Consider the following 20237-nt stretch of genomic DNA (forward strand, 5'->3'; position numbering starts at 1 on the left):
TTAACAGCTCTGAGAATCCTCAGCCCATGATGTTCTGACAGAGCTGCCCTCTTCTTAGGAACAAGATATGTTTAAACAGTATTACTGGTTTGCTGCATTTAGTAATTCTTTGATGCAAACCTTTAGGTACAGATTCTGTTCTCATTCCAACCTCATCATTTCATCTTTCTCTCCAAACTTACTCCTGTTCACTCACAGTACCACCATCCACATTGCTGCCCAAGCCACAAAACTGTGAGTCTTACATCTGGTCACCAAGGCCACACTTTCTCCTCCTAACACCCCCAGAATAGTTTTACTTATGCTGTTTCACCTGGGCCATTACAGCTGTCTCTAGTGCCTCCTGCTCCATCCCCTTTCAATCTATCTTCTACATCATTTTTGGAGTGATTGTTCCAAAATGTATTTATTATTGTGTCACTCACCTGCTTAAAATCTTTCAGTGGCTGTGGGCTGTCTTCATTCTAAACTTTTTATTTAGCAGAGCATACAAATATTTTCATATATCTGCCCAGTGAACCAGGAGATGTACTCAGTCACTCTTCCATCTTTGCCTGTAGTCCAGCCAAACCAAACTATGTTCAGGTCTCAGAGCATAATATTTTTTTTGCTATTCCAAGACCTTGTATTTATAATTAGAATGCTACTTCCTTACCCTGTTTGTTTGACTATATCTTATTATTCTATAAAGCCTCAATTTATTTTGTGATCACCAAAGTTATGGATGCTACAGTTTCCATAATTGGGTGAAATAAATGGCTGAAAGTTTGGGGAACACAGTCTCAAAGTATCACCCCACTGGTTAGTTTCAAAGGAAAAACATCTTTACAAAAGAGAAACCTGGTAGACCACCTAATCCAAGTTTTCAAATTTTACATCATTAATATGCAATAAACTGCTATCATATGGCTCCTGATGTGATCCTCCAAGAAGGCACAACATAACCTATGGATATTCACACCAAAATTGTTTAACCTAAATATAATAAAGGAAGAACAGCTATGAAAGTCCAAATTTAGAGACTTTCTGCAAAACAAATGGCTTGAATTCTTAAAAAAAAAAACCCATGTCAAGAAAATGGAGATTTATTTCAGATTAAGAGAGATTAAAGAGGTATGACAACTAAATACAATGGTGTAATACCTGACAGGACCCTGGATTTAAAACTATAAAAGCTACAGGAAATTCCCTGGCTTTCCAGTGTTAGGACTGCAAACTTTAAGCAATGCAGTGTGGCCAAACAAATAAATAAGCTACAAATATTATTGAAACAATTTGGAAAATTTGAATATGCAATATATTAGATAATGGTATTTTATCAATGTTAACTTTACTAAGTGTGATAATTATGTTTATGTAGAAGAATGCCCTTTTTCTTAGGCAATATATGCTAAAGAATGTAGGGTAAAGTGTTGTATTGACTGCAGCTTACTCTCAAATGTTTCAGAAAAAAATTTATGAATATATGTATGTATATATGGAAGCTATATATGTATGTATCTATCTATCTCCAGAGAGAGGGAGAGGGAAAAAGCAAATATAGTAAACCGTTAATAATAGGTGAATCTAAGTGAAGGGTATATAGGTGCTCATTGTACTTACTATTTTATAGCAAGTAAATCTAAACATTAAAAAAATTAAAAGCTGGAGGGGAAAACAGCATTTAAAATCAGCTTCTAGAAATGCTGTCACAGTCTACCTTCTAGGCTGTGTGAGAACTCCTATCTTTCATACTCTCATAGCACTCCATGCATTTCTTTATCATATTCTATTGTCTATCTTGTTAGAGTATTAAAGGAAATATCCATTCCTCCAGTTTGTCATTTATTAGTTGTGTGATCTTGGGCAAATTAGGTTCTCTAAGTGTCAATTTTTATATTTGCAAAATGGAGATCAAAATAGTACCAACCTATAGGGCTGTTGTGAGGATTAAATGAGATAATGCGTATAACTCATTTAAAATCGTGCTTGTCTTATATTAAGTCCTCAAAAAGGTACAGTGTTATTATTAGTATTACTATTATTATTAGGTGTTTAGTCTCAGTATTCTCACTCCAGTATAATGCTTGGCTCATAACAGATGCTCAGTTGTTTGTTGGATGAATGAATGAATGATGCCCTGCCCTCTATTACCATTTTGTTGTTGCTATTGGGCATCACGTAAAAAGAACTGGTACCTCGGGGAATGATAAAATGGTTAATGCCAAGGAGAATTACAGCCTGAAAATTACAGACCAGTAGATCTTGGACTTCTGTGGGGGAAACGTAGAAATCTAATCTCAGATTCTGTGGACTTGCTTAATGTAAACATAGAGGTAACCCTACTATCAGCCTATGTGAACAGTCCTTATTCTTTGCCTTGGCTGTTACTGCCCACCTCCCAGCCTGGGAACATACCTGTGTTTAGGCTTCAGGCCAAACATTTCATGATCAAACCTTTGGTTCATCTTTTTTTCCAAAAATGTATTTGCTAATGTTTGACCACAAATCTTCTTCATAAAATATTTAAATCGAGAAGAGAATAGCACATCAACAGGATATCCATAGTCTCCGACACGATTGAAGATCCAAGCCCCTCTTCTGGTGCTGAGGAAAACCTGAGGCATGGGGAAAAAATGTTTGTTTTTGCCATTCTCTGACTTATTTCTCTGAAGGAATGGGAACCCAGTTTCTTCATTAGTCTGACTTTTTAGTCCCTGGCAATATATATATTTTTAAATTTCCTGCCATTTTCTTGTCAAACACTAAGCTTACAATTATATTGGTGTAGTCACTGGCCAAGACTATGTCTTGCTCTGAACTACCAGTGCATTTCTGTTTAATGTCATTATGCCTCCCTGAAAAGCCCCCTATCCCCTTCATTCTCCAAAGCCTATTCATTTTTAAGATCCAGATCAAGTCTCCCTCCTCCATGAAGATACCACTGACCGTTCTGGCTGATAATTTTCTCTCCATCTTCTGAACTTCTCTAGCACTTGTCACCTGTCCAACTCATTTAAAATCATGGAACAGTAAAGCTGAAAGCAACTGGACATCATTTGATCTGAAATCTTCTGTCTTTTTTTTGCCTTTGACATTGTTTGCAGTATTAGAAAAAATGTATCATTTATATTGATATTTAATATTATATATTCTTATTTTTTATCTTTCCAAATGTGTTTTCTCCAAGGTGGGAGGTAGAGCATATACATCCTTTAGTCCCCAGCCTATCATCAGCATCACTTCCTTTTACTGAGAATTGTAACCTGTCAGTCACTGTACTAGGTCCTTTATCTATATTTTTATTTGATCAATACAACAACCTCTTGTAGTAGGTATTGTTATGTCCATTTTATGGATGAGAAGCGTGGAGAGGATGAATAACTTGCCTGAGATCATATAGCTACTAAATGATAGAGCTGAATTTCCAACCTAAGTCTAACTGACGCTGAAGCCTGTGCTTAAGTAATGTTTCATCATTTATTTAAGGGAAAAACTGAAGATTGCAAGTAGCACAACAGGGAACTGGTCTGTCTTTCTGTGTTATCTGCTGGCTAAAGGCCATGTAGTAAAAGTTTGGTATTCAACTACCTGGCAAAAGCATCACTTTCTCTATATTATAAAACTCGCTGGAGATATTTTCCAGGGTTGTAAGCTATATAAGTACATTGTTTTATGGTCTCTTGTCTAAGCCCTCATGTTAAAAGGTGACCTGTCTACAGAGGGATAATCATGTACTTCATATGTATATTCTCACCCATGGTGACCTTAACTGCTATCATAAATAAGCACTTTTACATGTCACCGTTGAAAGAGCCTGTGTGTAGTCTTAGAAATCAAATGGTTTTGTGTGCAGTGTGTATAACTTTTTAAATATAGGTTATGAGTAATGTAAATGCTCAGAGCTTCATTTAAAAAGTTCTCTATGTATAAAATAGTGGCAATAATACATAGGTCACAAAGCTTTCTCAGACACAACCACCTTACCTCCACCCGCTCTTCCTGCCTTGTTCTTTGGCAATTTACAATTCCTCAGTTTTTGTAAGGCCCAGCTCTTCTATAACTGACCATTTAACAAGCCAATGGTATTAAAGAAAGCTCATGCCTTCGGTCCCCACCACATACCTGGTACATTCTTTTATCATAGCACCCATACCCTTTATTGTTTATATACCTATTTCCTAATAAATGCTTGTTGAATTAATTCATGGAGTAATATATAAAATTAGTTTTGTGGTGATAGATGGGGATAGACCTGAGAAGAAGTGTTATTGAATGGAGTTTGTGGGTAAAGTTCATTTCACAAAGTTGTGGCATTAAACTTCTATTTGGGGTGGGATAGGGAGGGTGGGAGGGAGGGAGACACAAGAGGGAGGAGTTATGGGGATATATGTATATGTATAGCTGATTCACTTCGTTATACAACAGAAACTAACACACCACTGTAAAGCAATTATACTCCAATAAAGATGTTAAAAAAATAAATAAAAATAAATGCCAACCCTAAAAAAAAAAATAATAATTTTAAAACAATTTGTGGAAAAGCACAGCTTAATTAAAGTTACTGAAGAACAACCAGGCATTTACTTATTGCCAACAAAGTTATGATTCAATAAAGACGTGAATAACAAAATATATCAATGATGTCTTTTTCTAGGAATTTATAATTAAGATACTTTTTTCACAGCTCAAAAGCTATGATACAAAAAACAGAACAAATAAACCAAAAAACCTCAAAGACATAGAAATTCCTTTAGAGTAAATGTTATTCTGTGTTACCTAATTGTATGCAAAGGCTGGGGAGAGCTGCTTGCATGTGCTACAATGTGAATGCTTTTCATACTGATACCCATGTTGTCTGTAGAAGGATTAGACTTCTTTTATCCATTCGGGGACTGATGAAGAGTGAAGAGGAAAATTCCTCCAACATCCTATTAGTGAAAAGCTTTCAATGACTGAGGACACTTTCCTTCAGATAAGAGCATTATCACTTCTACTGGCCAACAGGTGATCCACACTCTGAATGCTGCATTCTAACAAGCTCTCCCAGCAATCACCTGGTCTTCTTCAGAGCCAGAGGCACACTCTGAAGAGACAGCTGAGTGAGATTATGAGCACAGTTTGTGGTCATGACCAAATTCCTTAGTGTGAGGCCAAGTGAATGATGGGAATCTAACTTGTAACCTTGGCTCCATCACATCATCAGTCAAAATGTTGCCAACTGAGGCAGTGAAACCAAGCCCTGCATTTGCCATTGGCACTGATGGGCTGCATGCAGCTATCCATACATTCTGCTGGGTCCACCTGCAGCTTCCTTGGTGAAGCAAAGTAAATAATTTACTAATTCAAACCTGCTTGGCTGTGTGGCTAATTTCCACAGCCAGATCGCCTCCAGAATTCCCAATGCCAATTATAATGACTCTCTTTCCGGTGAAACTCTCTGAATTCTTATAATCTCGACTATGGAAGTACTGTCCTTTGAACTTCTCAATTCCTACAAGAGAAGGGAAAATAATTACTGGGTGATGGTTTATCTGATATCATTTGTTAAATCATTCATTTTTTTTTGGTGTGTGTAGGGTTTATGCATATATTCTCTGTATGTTCTCCTTTTACTCAGGTGCACTGTTGCCTTTCTGAATATTTTGCCTGTTTCCTTTTCCCATCACCTCAGAGTGGAACCTTGTGATTTCCTTATCATAAGTAGTCTGCTGAACTCAGAGTCTGTTAGTATTTTGCACCTGTGGACTCAAATCCAAACTGCTTCAGAAAACCTCCATTCTCTTTTGTCTTTTCATCCTGTTTATTTTTTTTTATTGAAGTATAGTTGACATAATATTATATCAGTTTCTGATGTACAACATAGTAACTTGATATTTATATAGATTGTGCAACATACAACATTATTACAATATTACAGTATTTTGACTATATTCCTTGTGCTGTATATTACAACCCTGTGACTGATTTATTTTATAACTGGTAGCTTGTATCTCTTAATCCTTTTCACCTATTTTGCCCATCCCCCACCCCCTCTTTTCATCATCTGTAAATACCTACTTCCATTCCAATTGGAGTATATATGTTCTTATATACTCTAAACTATACATAGAGTGCTTTTTTCCCCAAAGAATGAAAATCCAGATCAAAGACTGTTAATCAAGCTCTTTCTTTAAGCTTTATTTTCTTCCTTAGAAACTCAATATTTCTGTTTCCTCAATTGCTAAAAAAGCCCTCATTCAGGTTGAAGAAGATGTGGTAAATATATACAATGGAATATTACTCAGCGATAAAAAAGAACAAAATAATGTCATTTGCAGCAACATGGATGGACCTAGAGATTGTCATACTGAGTGAAGTAAGTCAGAGAAAGACAAATATATGATATCACTTATATGTGGAATCTAAAAAAATGGTACAAATGAACTTATTTACAAAACAGAAATAGACTCACAGAGGTAGAAAACAAACTTATGGTTACCAGGGGGGAAAGGTGGGGGGGGGACGCCTAAACTGGTAGACTGGGATTAACATATACACACACTACTATATATAAAATAGGTAACTGGTAAGTACCTACTGTATAGCACAGGGAACTCTTCTTAGTACTCTGTAATGAGCTATATGAGAAAAGAATCTAAAAAAGAGTGGATATATGTATATGTATAATTAATTCACTTTGCTGTACAGCAGAAACTAACACAACATTTTAAATCAACTATTCTCCAATAAAAATTTAGGAAGAAAAAAGGCCTCATTCAATCTAATGCAGATCAACTTTTTATCCTTAAAAAAACTAAAATTATTGTGAAACTAAATATAGAGGCTTCTAATTTTCCTCTAGTCCCCGAAATTACTGTTATCTCTACATCCTAAATAGCATTAATACAAGTTACCCCAACATCTTTCAGGAGAATATGCAGAATTAGGATAAGCCTTATTTCATCCCAAGGTAGGAATCACTCAGACAACAATCCTCCCATTCTTTAGGGATCAGGTCACAAGCATAGTTCCAGTGTCTTCCTTCCTTGTAGGCTGCTTACCAGGGAAGCTTTCCAAGGGTAAATGAGCATTGGTGTGATGGCCAGTGCAAACCATAACTCCATCGAAGACATTCACCTCCTTTTTCCCTTCAGATACCGTGACAACCTCCCATTGGCCTGAAGTGGAGAAATCAGGCTGCTTCTTCACACTGCACACGGTGGTCTGAAAAGAAAAGGGGTAGCCATAGGGCACTATAACCACAGCCTAAATAGTGGACACCTTCCCTGACAGGACTCTCCTTGCAGAGGGTAAACAAAGGGCTGCTACCACATAACAGGCCTCATGCAGGGGTATTTGACTTTCGTACTCCACAAATCAGAACTTTTTTGTTTGGGGCTGTGGTCAGAGTGAGAAAACTTCCATGAGGCAAAGCTAAATAAAACAGAGTTGGCAGACTAATGTTGCACTTTCCTCTGCTTCTAGAAAAGTGCAAATTACTAGTTCTCGTGGACCATACGTAGGACAATGTGATACTCGAATAAAGTTTGGGCTTCTCTTGTGCTTCTGAGACACTCCGTGCACGAAATGCCTATTCCTCCCCATACCCCGAGACATCCTGAGACCCTCTGATGCCTTCTTACCTCAAGTCCTGTTCTCACTGTCTGGCCTTAAACTTGTGACTGAGCTAGAGGGCTCCCTTTCCTAACAGAGTAGAGAAACATCTCAGTGGCTCATATTTTATGTAAATGAACCTCTCTGACTCCCATAAATGCCCATTTTACAAATAACTATAAAGAAAGAAGGTGTGAGATGGGATAGTCAGTGGCACAATTTTTAGCTTTAAAAAATAATAATAAATATAGGTTACTCTACCCAGCTTAAGGAAACATTAAAAATGTGTTCCTGTGCTTCTAGGGTTTATGACCATAATGTCTTCGTTGACTAATAGAGATACCCTTCTTGTATATGTGAGACATCCTATACTACTTATAGTTCCTCTCTATTATGTTCTTACTTTTACACAGGCTGGTGCTTCTGCCTGAATAATCCTTTTACTCTTTCTTCATTTGGAGAAACTCACCCTTCAACATTTAGCTTGGTATTATCTCCTCTAAGAAAACTTCCCTGGTGTCTGATGCCTCATGCCCTGATGGGCTGTGTCCCTCCTCTGAGCTGCAATGTATAGATTTCAGTGGCATTTATCACTCCAACTCTTCATTTTTATAATTATGTTTACAATGAAATTTCTCTTCATTTTTCTATCTCCTTAACTAGACCATAAAATCACTGTTTTTTTTTTTTTTTTCTGTCTTCACTGCTTAGTATGGTAACAAACCTGTTCAATAAGTGTTTAAAGAAGTGAAGAGAAGGACCACTAGGCTGTAAATGATTGACTTTGGAAGTCGTCACTGGATATTGCCATTTTAATTTTGTCATTAAACAGAAAAAGGCATGATTTAGTAGAATGATCAGAAGGTAGAAGATTTGGGCTTTTTGCCAGCTGTCAGAAGTATTGATTCTTTTATGGTCATGGTTTAGAATGATAGGAATATCACAGAAGACTTTACAGCACGAAAGAACCCATGAAGTGATCTAGTACAATAATCTTGTTTTACAAATAGACTTAAGATACATCAACGTTGAAGAACTTACTTGGCTGAAGCCACAAGTTGATTAGTGGTAGAGCAAAGACTAGAACTCAAGTTTTTGCTTCCCAATTCAGTGTTCCTCCCTCTACGCCAGAGTTAACTTATTTGCTTCCTCATAACTTTTCAATACCTACTTCACTGGGTTGTTGTGGTCACATAAATAATGCACTGGAAAGTACTTCAGAAAGTATAAAAGGGCTAAGCAGCAAGTTGTGGAAACAGAAGGTTTTAAAGTTCCCATACCTGTCAGTTCCCCTCATTGTTTTATTGTAATCAAATGATATAGAATGAAGGCAATGAAATGAAGGGGGCTTCCTGGATCTGCAGTCAAAATACATAGAAGAGGGACCTTTCCATGAATATTTTCAGACATAGAGAAGACATAGAGTAGAATCTGTCTGGATAGGATAGATACATGAGCATATCAAACCAATCTGTACATAAGCACTGGTAAATGAGAAGAGTTATTCATTTACTTGAAACTCAGAACACAGAGATACCCACGAAATTCCCTACCTTAAATCGAATGTACTTTAGAAGGTCAAATTCTTTGGCATACATCCTGAAATACTCCAGGACCTGGGAGTTGTGCATGTAGTTAGGATAGTGATCTGGGACGGGATAGTCACTGAAGCACATCATCTCCTTAGAAGTGTTGATGACCACTGACTTGTAAATACTGGCCCTTCCTTTTTCAGGTTCTTCCTGCAGTAAATAAAAAGCATTCATAGCACCTGAGAATTAACGTCATGGTTTATAAACAGCCAACAAACATTTGAAAATGTTTTCTGAAAAAAATGTCAGTTAAAAAAAGTCCCCTCCCCACAGCCCTTCACATCTCCCAGTATTTGTGCCCTCATGCAGTCTCTTCCCCTTGAATCTAAGTTGTCTTTATGGCTTGCTTTTGACCAACAGCATGCAGTTGGAATGATACTGAATGGCTTCCAAGACTAAGTGATAGGTAGTCTTGCAGCTTCTGTCTGGGTCTCTTAGAAAGCTTGCTCTGGTGGAAGTCAGCAGCCACGTAAGAAGTCCAGCTACCCTGAGACCACCATCCTGTGAGGAAGCCTGAGCTGGCCACGTGAAGAGCATGTTTGGGATAGAGGGATGTGCAGCCAGCCCCCAGAAGGTCTAGTTATCCCAGCTGACGTTCTAAATATGTGAGCAGGGAGGTCATAGCACATGTCCAGTCTCAGCTGTCCCCTTATTGCTATGACATAAGACTCCAAGTGAGAACTGCCCATCTGAGTAATAGTCTTTTAAATAGTATGTATATTTCAAAGCCTTGGGAAGTTTCAAGGGTTTCATACACTTGCCACATTGTCCTCCAGGAAACACTGTACTAACTTACATCCTGTCCACTATGTGTTCCCATTGTACCTCGGTTTTACTAATTACAAAGACAATTACTCAGTGTTAACAAAAATGAGGTGAAATGAGATCTTAGTACAATGTTTTCTGGACAGCAATGTGACAAGAATATGAAACCCTTGCAACTTAACCTTTTAAAGAAAGATTCAGCATTGTAGACAAAGATTTATGTTAAAGGATGTTAATGATAGCATTATTTATAACATAAAAATGAAATAAGCTAAATGCCTGCAATATTGTGATTTATAGGAAATACATATTTGGTCATCCAGATGGTCAAAATATATTTCTCGTATATATTTGGTCTTTCTCCACAGTTCCTAGCTCAGAGCTCCCAAAACTCTCCTAATTTCCGAAGTGTTGAGAGTGATGAAAAGTACCCTTTGTTATGTTAATATGCTGACTTTTGGAAAGCAACTAAGGATGGGGGCTGGTTACCAATGGAGGAAACCCTGTATTTAGAGGTTTGTAACTTTCAGTTGCCTATCCCCTGATCTCTGGGGAGGGGACAGGGGCTGCAAGTTGAATCAATAGCCAATGCCCAGTGATTTCATCAATCATGCCTATGTCATGAAGCCTCTATAGTAACCTAAAAGAATAGGATTCAGGGAGCTTCTAGGTTGGTGGACCAAAGAGATTAGGGGAGAGCGGTGTGCCTGGAGAGGGTATGGAAGCTCAGTGTCCTTTTCCCTATGTATCTCTTTCATTTGCCTGTTCCTAAATTATATTCTTTTATAACAAACCGGTAACCTAGTGAGTAAATGGGTTTCCTGTGTTCTGTGAGCAAATTAACCAAACCCAGGGGGTGGGGGTGGGGGTGGTCGTGGGAATTTCTGATTTATAGTCAGTTGGTCAGAAATATAGGTAACAACCTGGATTTGAGACTGGCATCTGAAGTCCAAATCCAAGGAGGGGGTCGTTGGAACCTCCAATCTGTAGCTGGTTGTTCAGAAGCCCAGGTAATAACCAGAGCTTATTACTGGTGTCTGAAGTGGGGTTGAGGGACTCAGCCCTCAATCTGTGGAATCTGACGCTGTCTCTGGTTAGATAGGCATCAGAATTGAGTTGAATTCTTGGACATCCTGCTAGTGTTTGAGAATTGTTTGCTGGTGACTGGGGACCACCCGCCACCCATGCACAAACACACACACGTTGGAATTGGTCTCAGAACCATTTAATGCCCAACAAAATTCACTGTAATTTTGAGAACCACTGCTCCAGATCCTTGCTACCTAAAGTACGATCTGTGGACTAGCAGCAGGGGCATCACTTGGAAGATTGTTAGAAATGCAGAATCTCAGGCCCCATCCCAGACCTACTGAATCGGAATCTACCTTTTAACAAGATCCTCAAGTGTTTCAGATGCATCTGAAAGCAGAGAAGCATTGCTCTAGCTGATACCAAACCCCAGTTCACTGTTCTTTCCCCATCAATGTTAACTTCTTTGCTTCCTCAAAAACTTCTACTAACTACCTCATGGGGTTGTTGTAGTGATCACATAAAATAAAGCAGTATCTACCCAGATTGTTCTATTAGTCTGTCACCGAGATATCACAAACCATGACTTTTCAACTCTATTATATTTTTTTAAAATTGTTTTGATTATGGAAAATTACCTTAACCAATTTGGGCCCCCTCTTCTCTTTTTACTCCAGGAATAGATATTTGGATGCTGGCTATTATTGAACATTAAATGGCCACAAAGGAGAGTGTTCACTGGCTTTGCCCACATTAGAGATGACTTTCCTCCCATTTTTAGAGAAGAATTTTTCAGCTTCAGAATCCTGAATAGATCATTCCCATTTCTCTGCCCCATACTTCAAGATCTCATTCCCTTTGGCTGCTAATGGTGTTTTTACAAGTCTCTTCCAATCTATCCTACCTATTTCAACCAAAGTGTTCTTTCTAGGGTATGATTGTATCTCTGCCCTAATTAAAATTTTGGATGCTGCCCCATTTTCTCTAGTGTATATTTTTCAACTTAGGATTCAAAGACCTCCGTAATGTCTTATAGTCTATTCCTTATCTCCCCAACTAGATTGTAGGCCCCTTGACTTGTATTCATGATCTTTCCTACAGCATATAAAATTATAAATAGCACTTAGTAGATATTTAATAGATGTATGTTGAATTATATTGAGAAAGGTACATATAGAAAAAGGAAGTAAATTTATATAATGCATAACAAACTAATGAAATATATCAAAGTTCATTTAAAAACAGTTGAATAAGATATTTTAATCTTATTCACAAAAATTTGTTGTAAGGAAAATTACAAAATAATATAAAACCAAATGCATAGAGATATTCATTTTATAGTATTTAAAATATCTATTAGTTAGAAACCACTTAAAATGCTCCCCTCCCCCAATAGGAAAAGGGTTTAGTAAATTATGGTATCTCAGTATGATGCAGAATTTACCTTCCACACTACTCCTTAAGTATCCTGCTAAATTCAAAGCAGATCCTGTCACCCCACTGCTTAATGGCTTCAACTGATTCCATTTGGAAAAGCAAATTTCTTATTTTGAAACTCAGCATATTTCACAATCTATCCCAATCCACCTTTGTATCTTCACTTAGTGCTCTCCTCAGTTAACTTCAAGCTTCTGAGTCATTAAATTGTTGTTGAAACATTCCAGACTCTTTCACAACTTTAAACTTTTGTAACACTACGGTACAGCTTCTTCATTTGGAAAATTCCTATCTATCATTCAAGAGTTACATCAAATGTCACTTCTTTGGAGAAATATTTCTTGTCCTCTCCACTGAGTTAAATGCCCCATTCAACCTCCAAGCTGCCAAAGCTCTCCGCTCATATTGCCATCAAGGCAGCTTAGAACACACGATATTCTGAATTTGTTTCTATGACTATGAGGTACCCAAAAGTAGGATTTGTGTCTTATTTTTTGTAGCTCTATCGTCAAAACAGTACCTCATATATAGTGGATGCTTAATAAATGCTTTGAAATGAATTATTGAGTGAATTATAGAGATTGAATTTGGAGATACTTAAAACTATGATTTTGAAATCTGTGTAGAAACATTGAAAATGGCCTATGATATAACTTTAAGTGGAAAAAGTAATATGACAAAATGCAAGTCACATTCGAATCACCGAGTATATAATATTATGTATGCCTAGGGCAACTGTATACCTATGTCTACCCATATTTATATAATCACACATTGTATAATGTCTCCCCTGTTATACGAGTATATTTTATTTATTTTAAATCAATAAAACTTGAAAGTAGGAAAAACAAATTGATTTATTAAGGAGGTATGATTTTTTCTTTTATTTTTGTAGAAATGTTGTTTATACTACACCTTCATGTTAAAAACCTTCAGCAAACTAGGAATAGAGGGAAATATCTTTAATTTGATAAAGAACATCTACAAAATACCTGCAGCTAACAGCGTACTTCATAGTGAGAAAATGGACAATTTCTCCATAAAATTGAGAACAAGTTAAGGACAGCCTCTCTTACCACTTCTATTCAACACTGTACTAGAAATGCTAACTAATGTAATAAAATAAGAAATGGAAATAAAAGTATACAGCCTTGGAAGGAATAAATAAAATGATTTTTATTCACAGATGATATGACTGTAGAAAATCCCAAAGAATTAAAAAGAATTAAAAAAAATATTCCTGAAAGTAATAAGCAATTATAGTAGTGTTGCAGGATACAAGGTTAATATACAAGAGTCACTTACTTTCCCATATACCAGAAATGAAAAATTGGACTTTGAAATACAGTACCATTTATATTAACACCCCCCAAATTAAGTGCTTAGGAAAAATCTAACAAAATATGTATGAGACTTATATGCAGATACCATAAAACATAGAAGAAGGAAATCAAAGATATAAATAAATGGAAAGATATGCTGTGCTCATAGATTGGAAGACTCAGTATTGTTACGATGTCAGTTTTCTCAACTTGATTTGTAGATTCAACGCAATCCCAATCAACATACCAGCTAGCTATTTTGTAGATATTGACAAACTGATTCTAAAATTTATGTGGAAAGAAAAGAGGCTTAGAATAGCCAACTTTGACCTTAAGTGTGGACTGTGCATAGTGACTTTCTTGCAAAGCGTATAGTATGACAAGGGAGAAAAAAAGGAGCAACTTTACAGTGGCAAACCCTGATAAACAGCATCTCAAGCCAGGTCGGCAAGGTTAACATCAATCAATTGTGATAAGTTTGATAGTATGTACCATTGATAGGATGTGATAAGAATAGCACTTTACCTCCAAGGCCTTCCTCCCCAAAATTCATAACTCCAGTCTAACCATGATGAAAACATCAGGCAAATCCCATTTGAGGGACATTCTATAAAATACCTAACCAGTAATCTTCAAACCTGTCAGGGTCATCAAAAACAAGTCTGAGAAATTGTCACAGCCAAGAGGAGCCTAAGAGACATGACACCTACATGCATTGTGGTGTTCTGGATGGAAACACCTGGAACAGGAAAAGGCCATTAGGAAAAAAACCTAAGTAAATCTGAATAAAACATGGACTTCAATTTATAATAATATATCAGTACTGGTTCATTAATTAGGACAAATGTATCATACTAATGTAAGATGTTAATAATATCTGGGCATGGGGTGTATGGGAACTCCGTACTATCTTCCTAATGATTCTGTAAATCTAACACAGTTCTAAAATTCAAAGTTTATTTAAACATGTTGTTTGTATATAGAACGTTTTTTTTAAAAAATTAAATTAATGAGTGGTAGGGTCCTTTTAGAACCAAGATGTTTGAGGGGGCAAGGGTAGACACATTCCTAACTTTTAAATTCGACTTCATTCATTCATTCAGTAGATATTTCTGAAGTCCCTCTGTAATAAAAACACTATATTAATGCTAAAAAATACAAGTCTGTCCCTGTATTCCAAGGGTTCAAAGTTTAGTACAAGGAGTAGAGCCATGCTTTCCACAGCAGGTGTGTTGGGTTCACTGAGCTAAATGAATCACAGATCTTACCCCTGTGACAATAATCATATATTTGTATTCTTTTTCAAGCAACTAAGACAACAAAGTGTTATTGTGTGTCAACAAAAACCTTCAAGCCCTTCTAAACACCTGATTGGATCCTAGGTGGGGTTCATCACTGTCAACTCACTGCTTTATAAAAGAGAGTGAGGGCAGAGCAGTACTGGGTCAGTGAGTGGAAAAACAAGCTTCTGCTCCTGCATTTTAGTATTTCCTACCATCGGCGAATAATCTACCCTCTAGAGATGTATCTTGATTCTATTTCCTGCCTAAGCACATGACTCGCATTGAGTAGGAAATTCATATGAGAAAAGAGAGAACAAGGGACATAGGGTAGTGTAATTGGAACTGAAGGGATTGGAGGCAATAGTAAGGGCAGAAGAAAGGAGAAAAATGACTCCCCTTCAGTGGGAGGAGTGAGAACAGTGTGGATCTTCTGTTCCTTTGACAGAGTCTCAGAATTCCGTGGGACAGAAGCTGTCTTAGGACTGTTGTTCTCAGCGTTGTCTTCACACTGGACTCATCTGGGGAACTCTAAAATACTAATGCCTGGTCCTTACTCCCAGAGACCCTGTTTTAATTGCTTCTTGTCTAATGTGTAGACAAGGTTGAGATCTGCTGGTAAGAGGTCATGTGGTGGCCCCAGAAAGCTCAGGGCACCAGAATTTATCCCATCTACCTCAGAAGTCCTTTCTCCATACATCCTTAGCTAAACTGCAGAATGCCTGAGGGCAGTGGCAGGAGGTTATATAACTCTGTGTCTCCACACCGTCTAACACAGTCTGAGCTTCAGAAATGTTTGTTCAATGAACTGTTATCGATTTTGTTTTAAAAATGCAATGTCATCCTCATTTATCACCTGGGAAACCTGGGGTAAAAGCTGAAGGGCAAAGGTTTCTATGTTGGCTGCACTTTAGAAATAACTAGTGGAGACCTTTATTGGCACCCAGGCCAATAAAACCAGAATCTGGATGGACTGATATCATTATTTGTTAAAGTTTGTTAAAGTTCCCCAAGTGATTGTTCAGTGTTGCAGTTAAAGCTGACAGCCACTGCTCTACAGTTACCCTCTTTTAAGTATTTTTGTATCCATTCAGTTGTCTTTTGGGGGGGGGTTGATATATTTAAGAATTAAAAACACCCGTTCATCTAAGGGTGTTTATTACTTAATTTTGTATTTTAAATTGAAATGTACTAAATATGCCCATTTTATATTATGTTATATCCATATGGTACCTTTGTATCACATATACACTTTAGAACCTCACTACGTGAACTCTAGTTATCAGATCACCAGCATCAACATCACCTGGGGCTTTACCTGAAATATAGAATCTTGGCACCACCCCAGATTAATGAATCGGAATGTACACTTCAGCAAAAGCTCCAGGGATTCATGTGCACATTAAAGTTGGAGAAGCACTGCTTTGGTATGCTTTAAGGATTTTTAAAATTCAGATTGACTAAAGAATATTAAAAATTATTTCCCCTCAGCATTTCATAAGGGATTTATCATTTTAAGCTATTTCGTTCATAAAGTAATATTGCAGTATGAAAATTAAAGTGATATGTCTCACATTTCTACCGACTTTTCACCATCAGTCTGGTCTAACTTTAATGAGGAGATCAAGAAGAAAGAAATTTATATTGAGTCCCTGAGACCTGTTACAAGAAAGAGAAAATGGAAGCCCTGAGTTGCCAGTGGCTTACTGGACACCCGGTAGCAATGGTGGAATTCCAAAGTGCTTGGGACGATCCTATATATGAAACCCCCAATGAATTACAGAAAATTTAGGGGGGGTAGGATGGGGGAGAGGAAGGCTCCAAATAACAAGCAAGGGGGTCACAGAAAAGCAGATCTGAGGCAATTCTTGAGGAAACCAGCATCAGCATGTAAAACATGTTTAATCTGCAATTAATGGATGTTTATAATACCTCAGGCTCCACAACTGTGTAACTGTGGAATATGTGAGAATGAAGGTCTCTATTTCCACAAGCATTCTAAGCAGCCACCCAAGATACTTTGCTTCTCTAGGATTCATTTATAAAACGTAAATATATTTGGTGCCTAATATATGCCAGGCATCCCCCGTGGCTCTAGAAATATAGTGGTGTTTGTGTGTGCATTTATAAAATATGTAAAATATATGTATGTTGTATATAATGTAATAGACACAGATGTGGTCTGTCTTAACAGTAGTCAGAGCATTATGATGAAATATAGCTTATTTATTTTCAAGAAAGCAGTTTATAAGGTGCTGAAATTTTGCCAAGAGTATAATCAGAAAACACTCCAAATTGGGTCTTTAACAGACAAGAAGTTTAAACCACTTTGGAAATAAAACCTGATAATCAGGTAGGATGGTGGACCCTTCACTAATTTCATGCCTGGTCAGTAGTTGCCAGACCTGGCTAGGATGCTTACCAGACACCAAATGTGTGGGCCACACTCTAGGCCTACTGAATAATAACTGATGTTTAGCAATTATTGTGCCACTGTTATTAGTGATGACATAAGTATTCATTCACTTAATCCCCACAGTAACTCTATGAAGTGGGTGCCAGTATTATCTCCTTCTTAAAGATGACAACACAGAGGTACAGAGAGGGTTAATGGTTTTCCCCAAGGTCACAGTAGGATTTGAACCCAGTCGTGCTCTTAACGTCTACACCATGTTGTGGCTGGATTTCAAAAGTAAAATTTCCTAGTGATTACAAAATATTTATTAACAGTCTTTTCAGCCATGCCCAAGACTGACTATGACCGAGGCATGCATGGTGTGCTAAGGAGTATCCACCCAGATCCGAATAGGGACGACTGTCAAATAGAGTTAGTCCCCAAGACGGAGCCCAGATGCAAAACAACTGTACTGCTGTTCTACTAAGGAATGCTATGAACAAATGGAACCACTTCTAAGTAGCTGGCCAGCACCGTGTTCGTTTTGCAAAATATGAAACAAATCTGGACATCTTAATACACTTAAAACACTGGATTAAAAAGTGAGTTGAGAAGCAAACCCAATGGATATTGCTTTGGAGATCAGTTAAGGAGGGTGATATTCTTTAACGTATAATAAGCTTAACTATCATTTAAGTAAGAAGATACCTTAACTGTTAGTAACAAGTTGTAGGGCTCGGTGTGCATATTAAAGCAGCTCAACTTTAAAACTGAGTCTGTGCAAGGACAAGAAAACCCAGTTGCAGGTGCCCTCTGCCCTTCTCTGAAGACGGGACTACTGCTTTGATTTCTCAAGTGAAGGAAAAGTGCAAAGCAAGGAAGGCAGCCAGATTTTATATCCTATTCAAGCACTAGAATCATTAGAGAATTGTTTAAAGAAGGAAGGAAGCAACGAAGGAAGGAAGGTAAGAAAGAAAAGAAAAAAAAACAGTAAGGTTAGAAGAGATTGAAAAGGGGGATTCCTGGAAGGAGTTGTTAGCAGTATTCTAGATCACTTACCGATGAACGCAGACCAAGAGCAACCACTTTACATGTCTGCCATTCTGCTACACCCCCCCATCAAGATTGTTACCCTTTCCTGGATAGCGGCAAAACTCATTACAGACAGTGCCCAACTTGTGATTTTTTTGACTTTACAATGGTTCAAAAGCAATACACATTCCATAGAAACCACACTTCGAATTTTGAATTTTGATCTTTTCCTGGGTTAGCGATATTTTGTAACATACTCTGGTGATGCTGGGCAGTGGCAGCTTCCAGTCAGCTGGAAGGATCAGGAGGGTAAACAACTGATAGACTTACAACCATTCTGCGCCCAAACAACCATTCTGTTTTTCATGTTCAATACAGCATTCAATAAATTACATGAGCTATTCGACACTTTATTATAAAATAGGCTTTGTGTCAGATGATTTTGCCTGACTGTAGGCTAATGTAAGTGTTCTGAGCACGTTTAAGGTAGCCTAGGCTCAGCTATGGTGTTAGGTAGATTAGGTGTATTAAACACATTTGTAACAGGATATTTTCAATTTACGATGGGCTTATCAAGATGTAACCTCATTGTAAATCAAGGAAGATCTGTAAATGAAAATGATCTCTGTGCCATTTTCACAGACATCAGTGAAGGAAAAAATGAGTGATACCTGCGTCCCATTTTGCTGCCAGCATAGGGAAAGAGGGCCTGCAAAGAACCTGAGGTGATGGCTGCTGAGAGGAGGTCAGCAGGTTGAAGTCTGGCAGGTCTAATCACTGTGAAGCCCATTATACTTCCTGACACGAGGTAAAATATCTTATGCACCTAGTTACGGCGAGAGTTCCAAGTATTAAGGAACCAGATTTACCTGAAACCTCCACAGCCCTCCGATGTCATCAGTCCCTTCAAAGCAGACGGGCTCCAAGCCTTCTTCCAGGCAGCACTTGATAGACGTGAGCCCACTCGCTCCTCCCCCAATCACAGCGATTCTTTTCTTGGTCATGGTCTCCAGAGATCGTCACCGGGCTGTGTCAGTGTAACCTGTCCTAAAGAAAGGATGACAAAAGACAGAAAGCACACATCAGTTAATACCTTTCTAAGAAGAGCTTGAACGTGGCATTTAGATAAATTCTGCAGCAGCAGGTGCCTTTGGGGAACCCAGATTCCAGTGTCCTCGTGGACCACCGGGAACTACTACACCTTGGATGGGTGAGCCCTGTGCCTGGAAGACCCAGAGCTGAGAGCTCTGCTGTGGTGCCCGACCTCGCTGCCTTTGCCCCAACACTGGCAGATCCTTCAGCTGCGATCTGGAGGGCACTGCACTTTCAGCTCTTTGCAAAGAAATGTAAAGCAACAAAGTACAAACAGCAGCAATAGCCAATGTGGAGGGGCTGTTCAGCTCCACCTCCTTTCAGCCAACACACCACCCACTCCGCAGCACCCATTACCCCACAGAGGGGAGAAAACGTGGGCCAAACCTGCTCTGGGCAGAAAAAATTAACCCTATGCCCTCTCTGTTTTTCACCTGCAGTTGCCCGCACTCTCAGCTACTCTCAGGGGAGACCCTAGGGGCCGGAATCTCCATCACCCGCCCTTCCCATTCACTTTTAACTTCCTGGTGTTGTCTTATAGTGACAGACTCCTACTGGTGAAGGGAAACTGTCACCAACAACCCGAAGCAAGTCTTGCTCAAAAGCTTAAGCGGAGAACATGTCTTTCAGGAGATCTGTCAGAACACATCCCGGCCCCTCGTCCACCTCTCCAAGCGAACGCCCAACCCCACAAATCGGATCTTTGGTTCCGTGCTAC

At 38.2% G+C, this 20237-nt stretch overlaps 1 protein-coding gene across 2 annotated transcripts in view; it reads right to left on the reverse strand.

Annotated features, from left to right (window-relative positions):
- The window catches only part of LOC116741621 (dimethylaniline monooxygenase [N-oxide-forming] 5), a 37984-nt gene extending 18374 nt beyond the window's left edge, over positions 1-19610 (reverse strand). For both annotated transcript variants that reach the window (XM_032608472.1, XM_032608465.1), the window contains exons 1-5: positions 19297-19610; positions 9129-9317; positions 7023-7185; positions 5331-5473; positions 2398-2597 (exon numbers count right to left, since the gene is read on the reverse strand). In XM_032608472.1, coding sequence (XP_032464363.1) covers positions 2398-2597; positions 5331-5473; positions 7023-7185; positions 9129-9317; positions 19297-19431 — 830 coding nt within the window. In that variant the 5' untranslated portion in view covers positions 19432-19610. The remainder of the gene's footprint in view (positions 1-2397; positions 2598-5330; positions 5474-7022; positions 7186-9128; positions 9318-19296) is intronic.
- Positions 19611-20237: the final 627 nt, after the last annotated feature.

The sequence above is a fragment of the Phocoena sinus genome, chromosome 1 (genome assembly GCF_008692025.1).
Source record: "Phocoena sinus isolate mPhoSin1 chromosome 1, mPhoSin1.pri, whole genome shotgun sequence".
NCBI classification, from domain to species: domain Eukaryota; kingdom Metazoa; phylum Chordata; class Mammalia; order Artiodactyla; family Phocoenidae; genus Phocoena; species Phocoena sinus.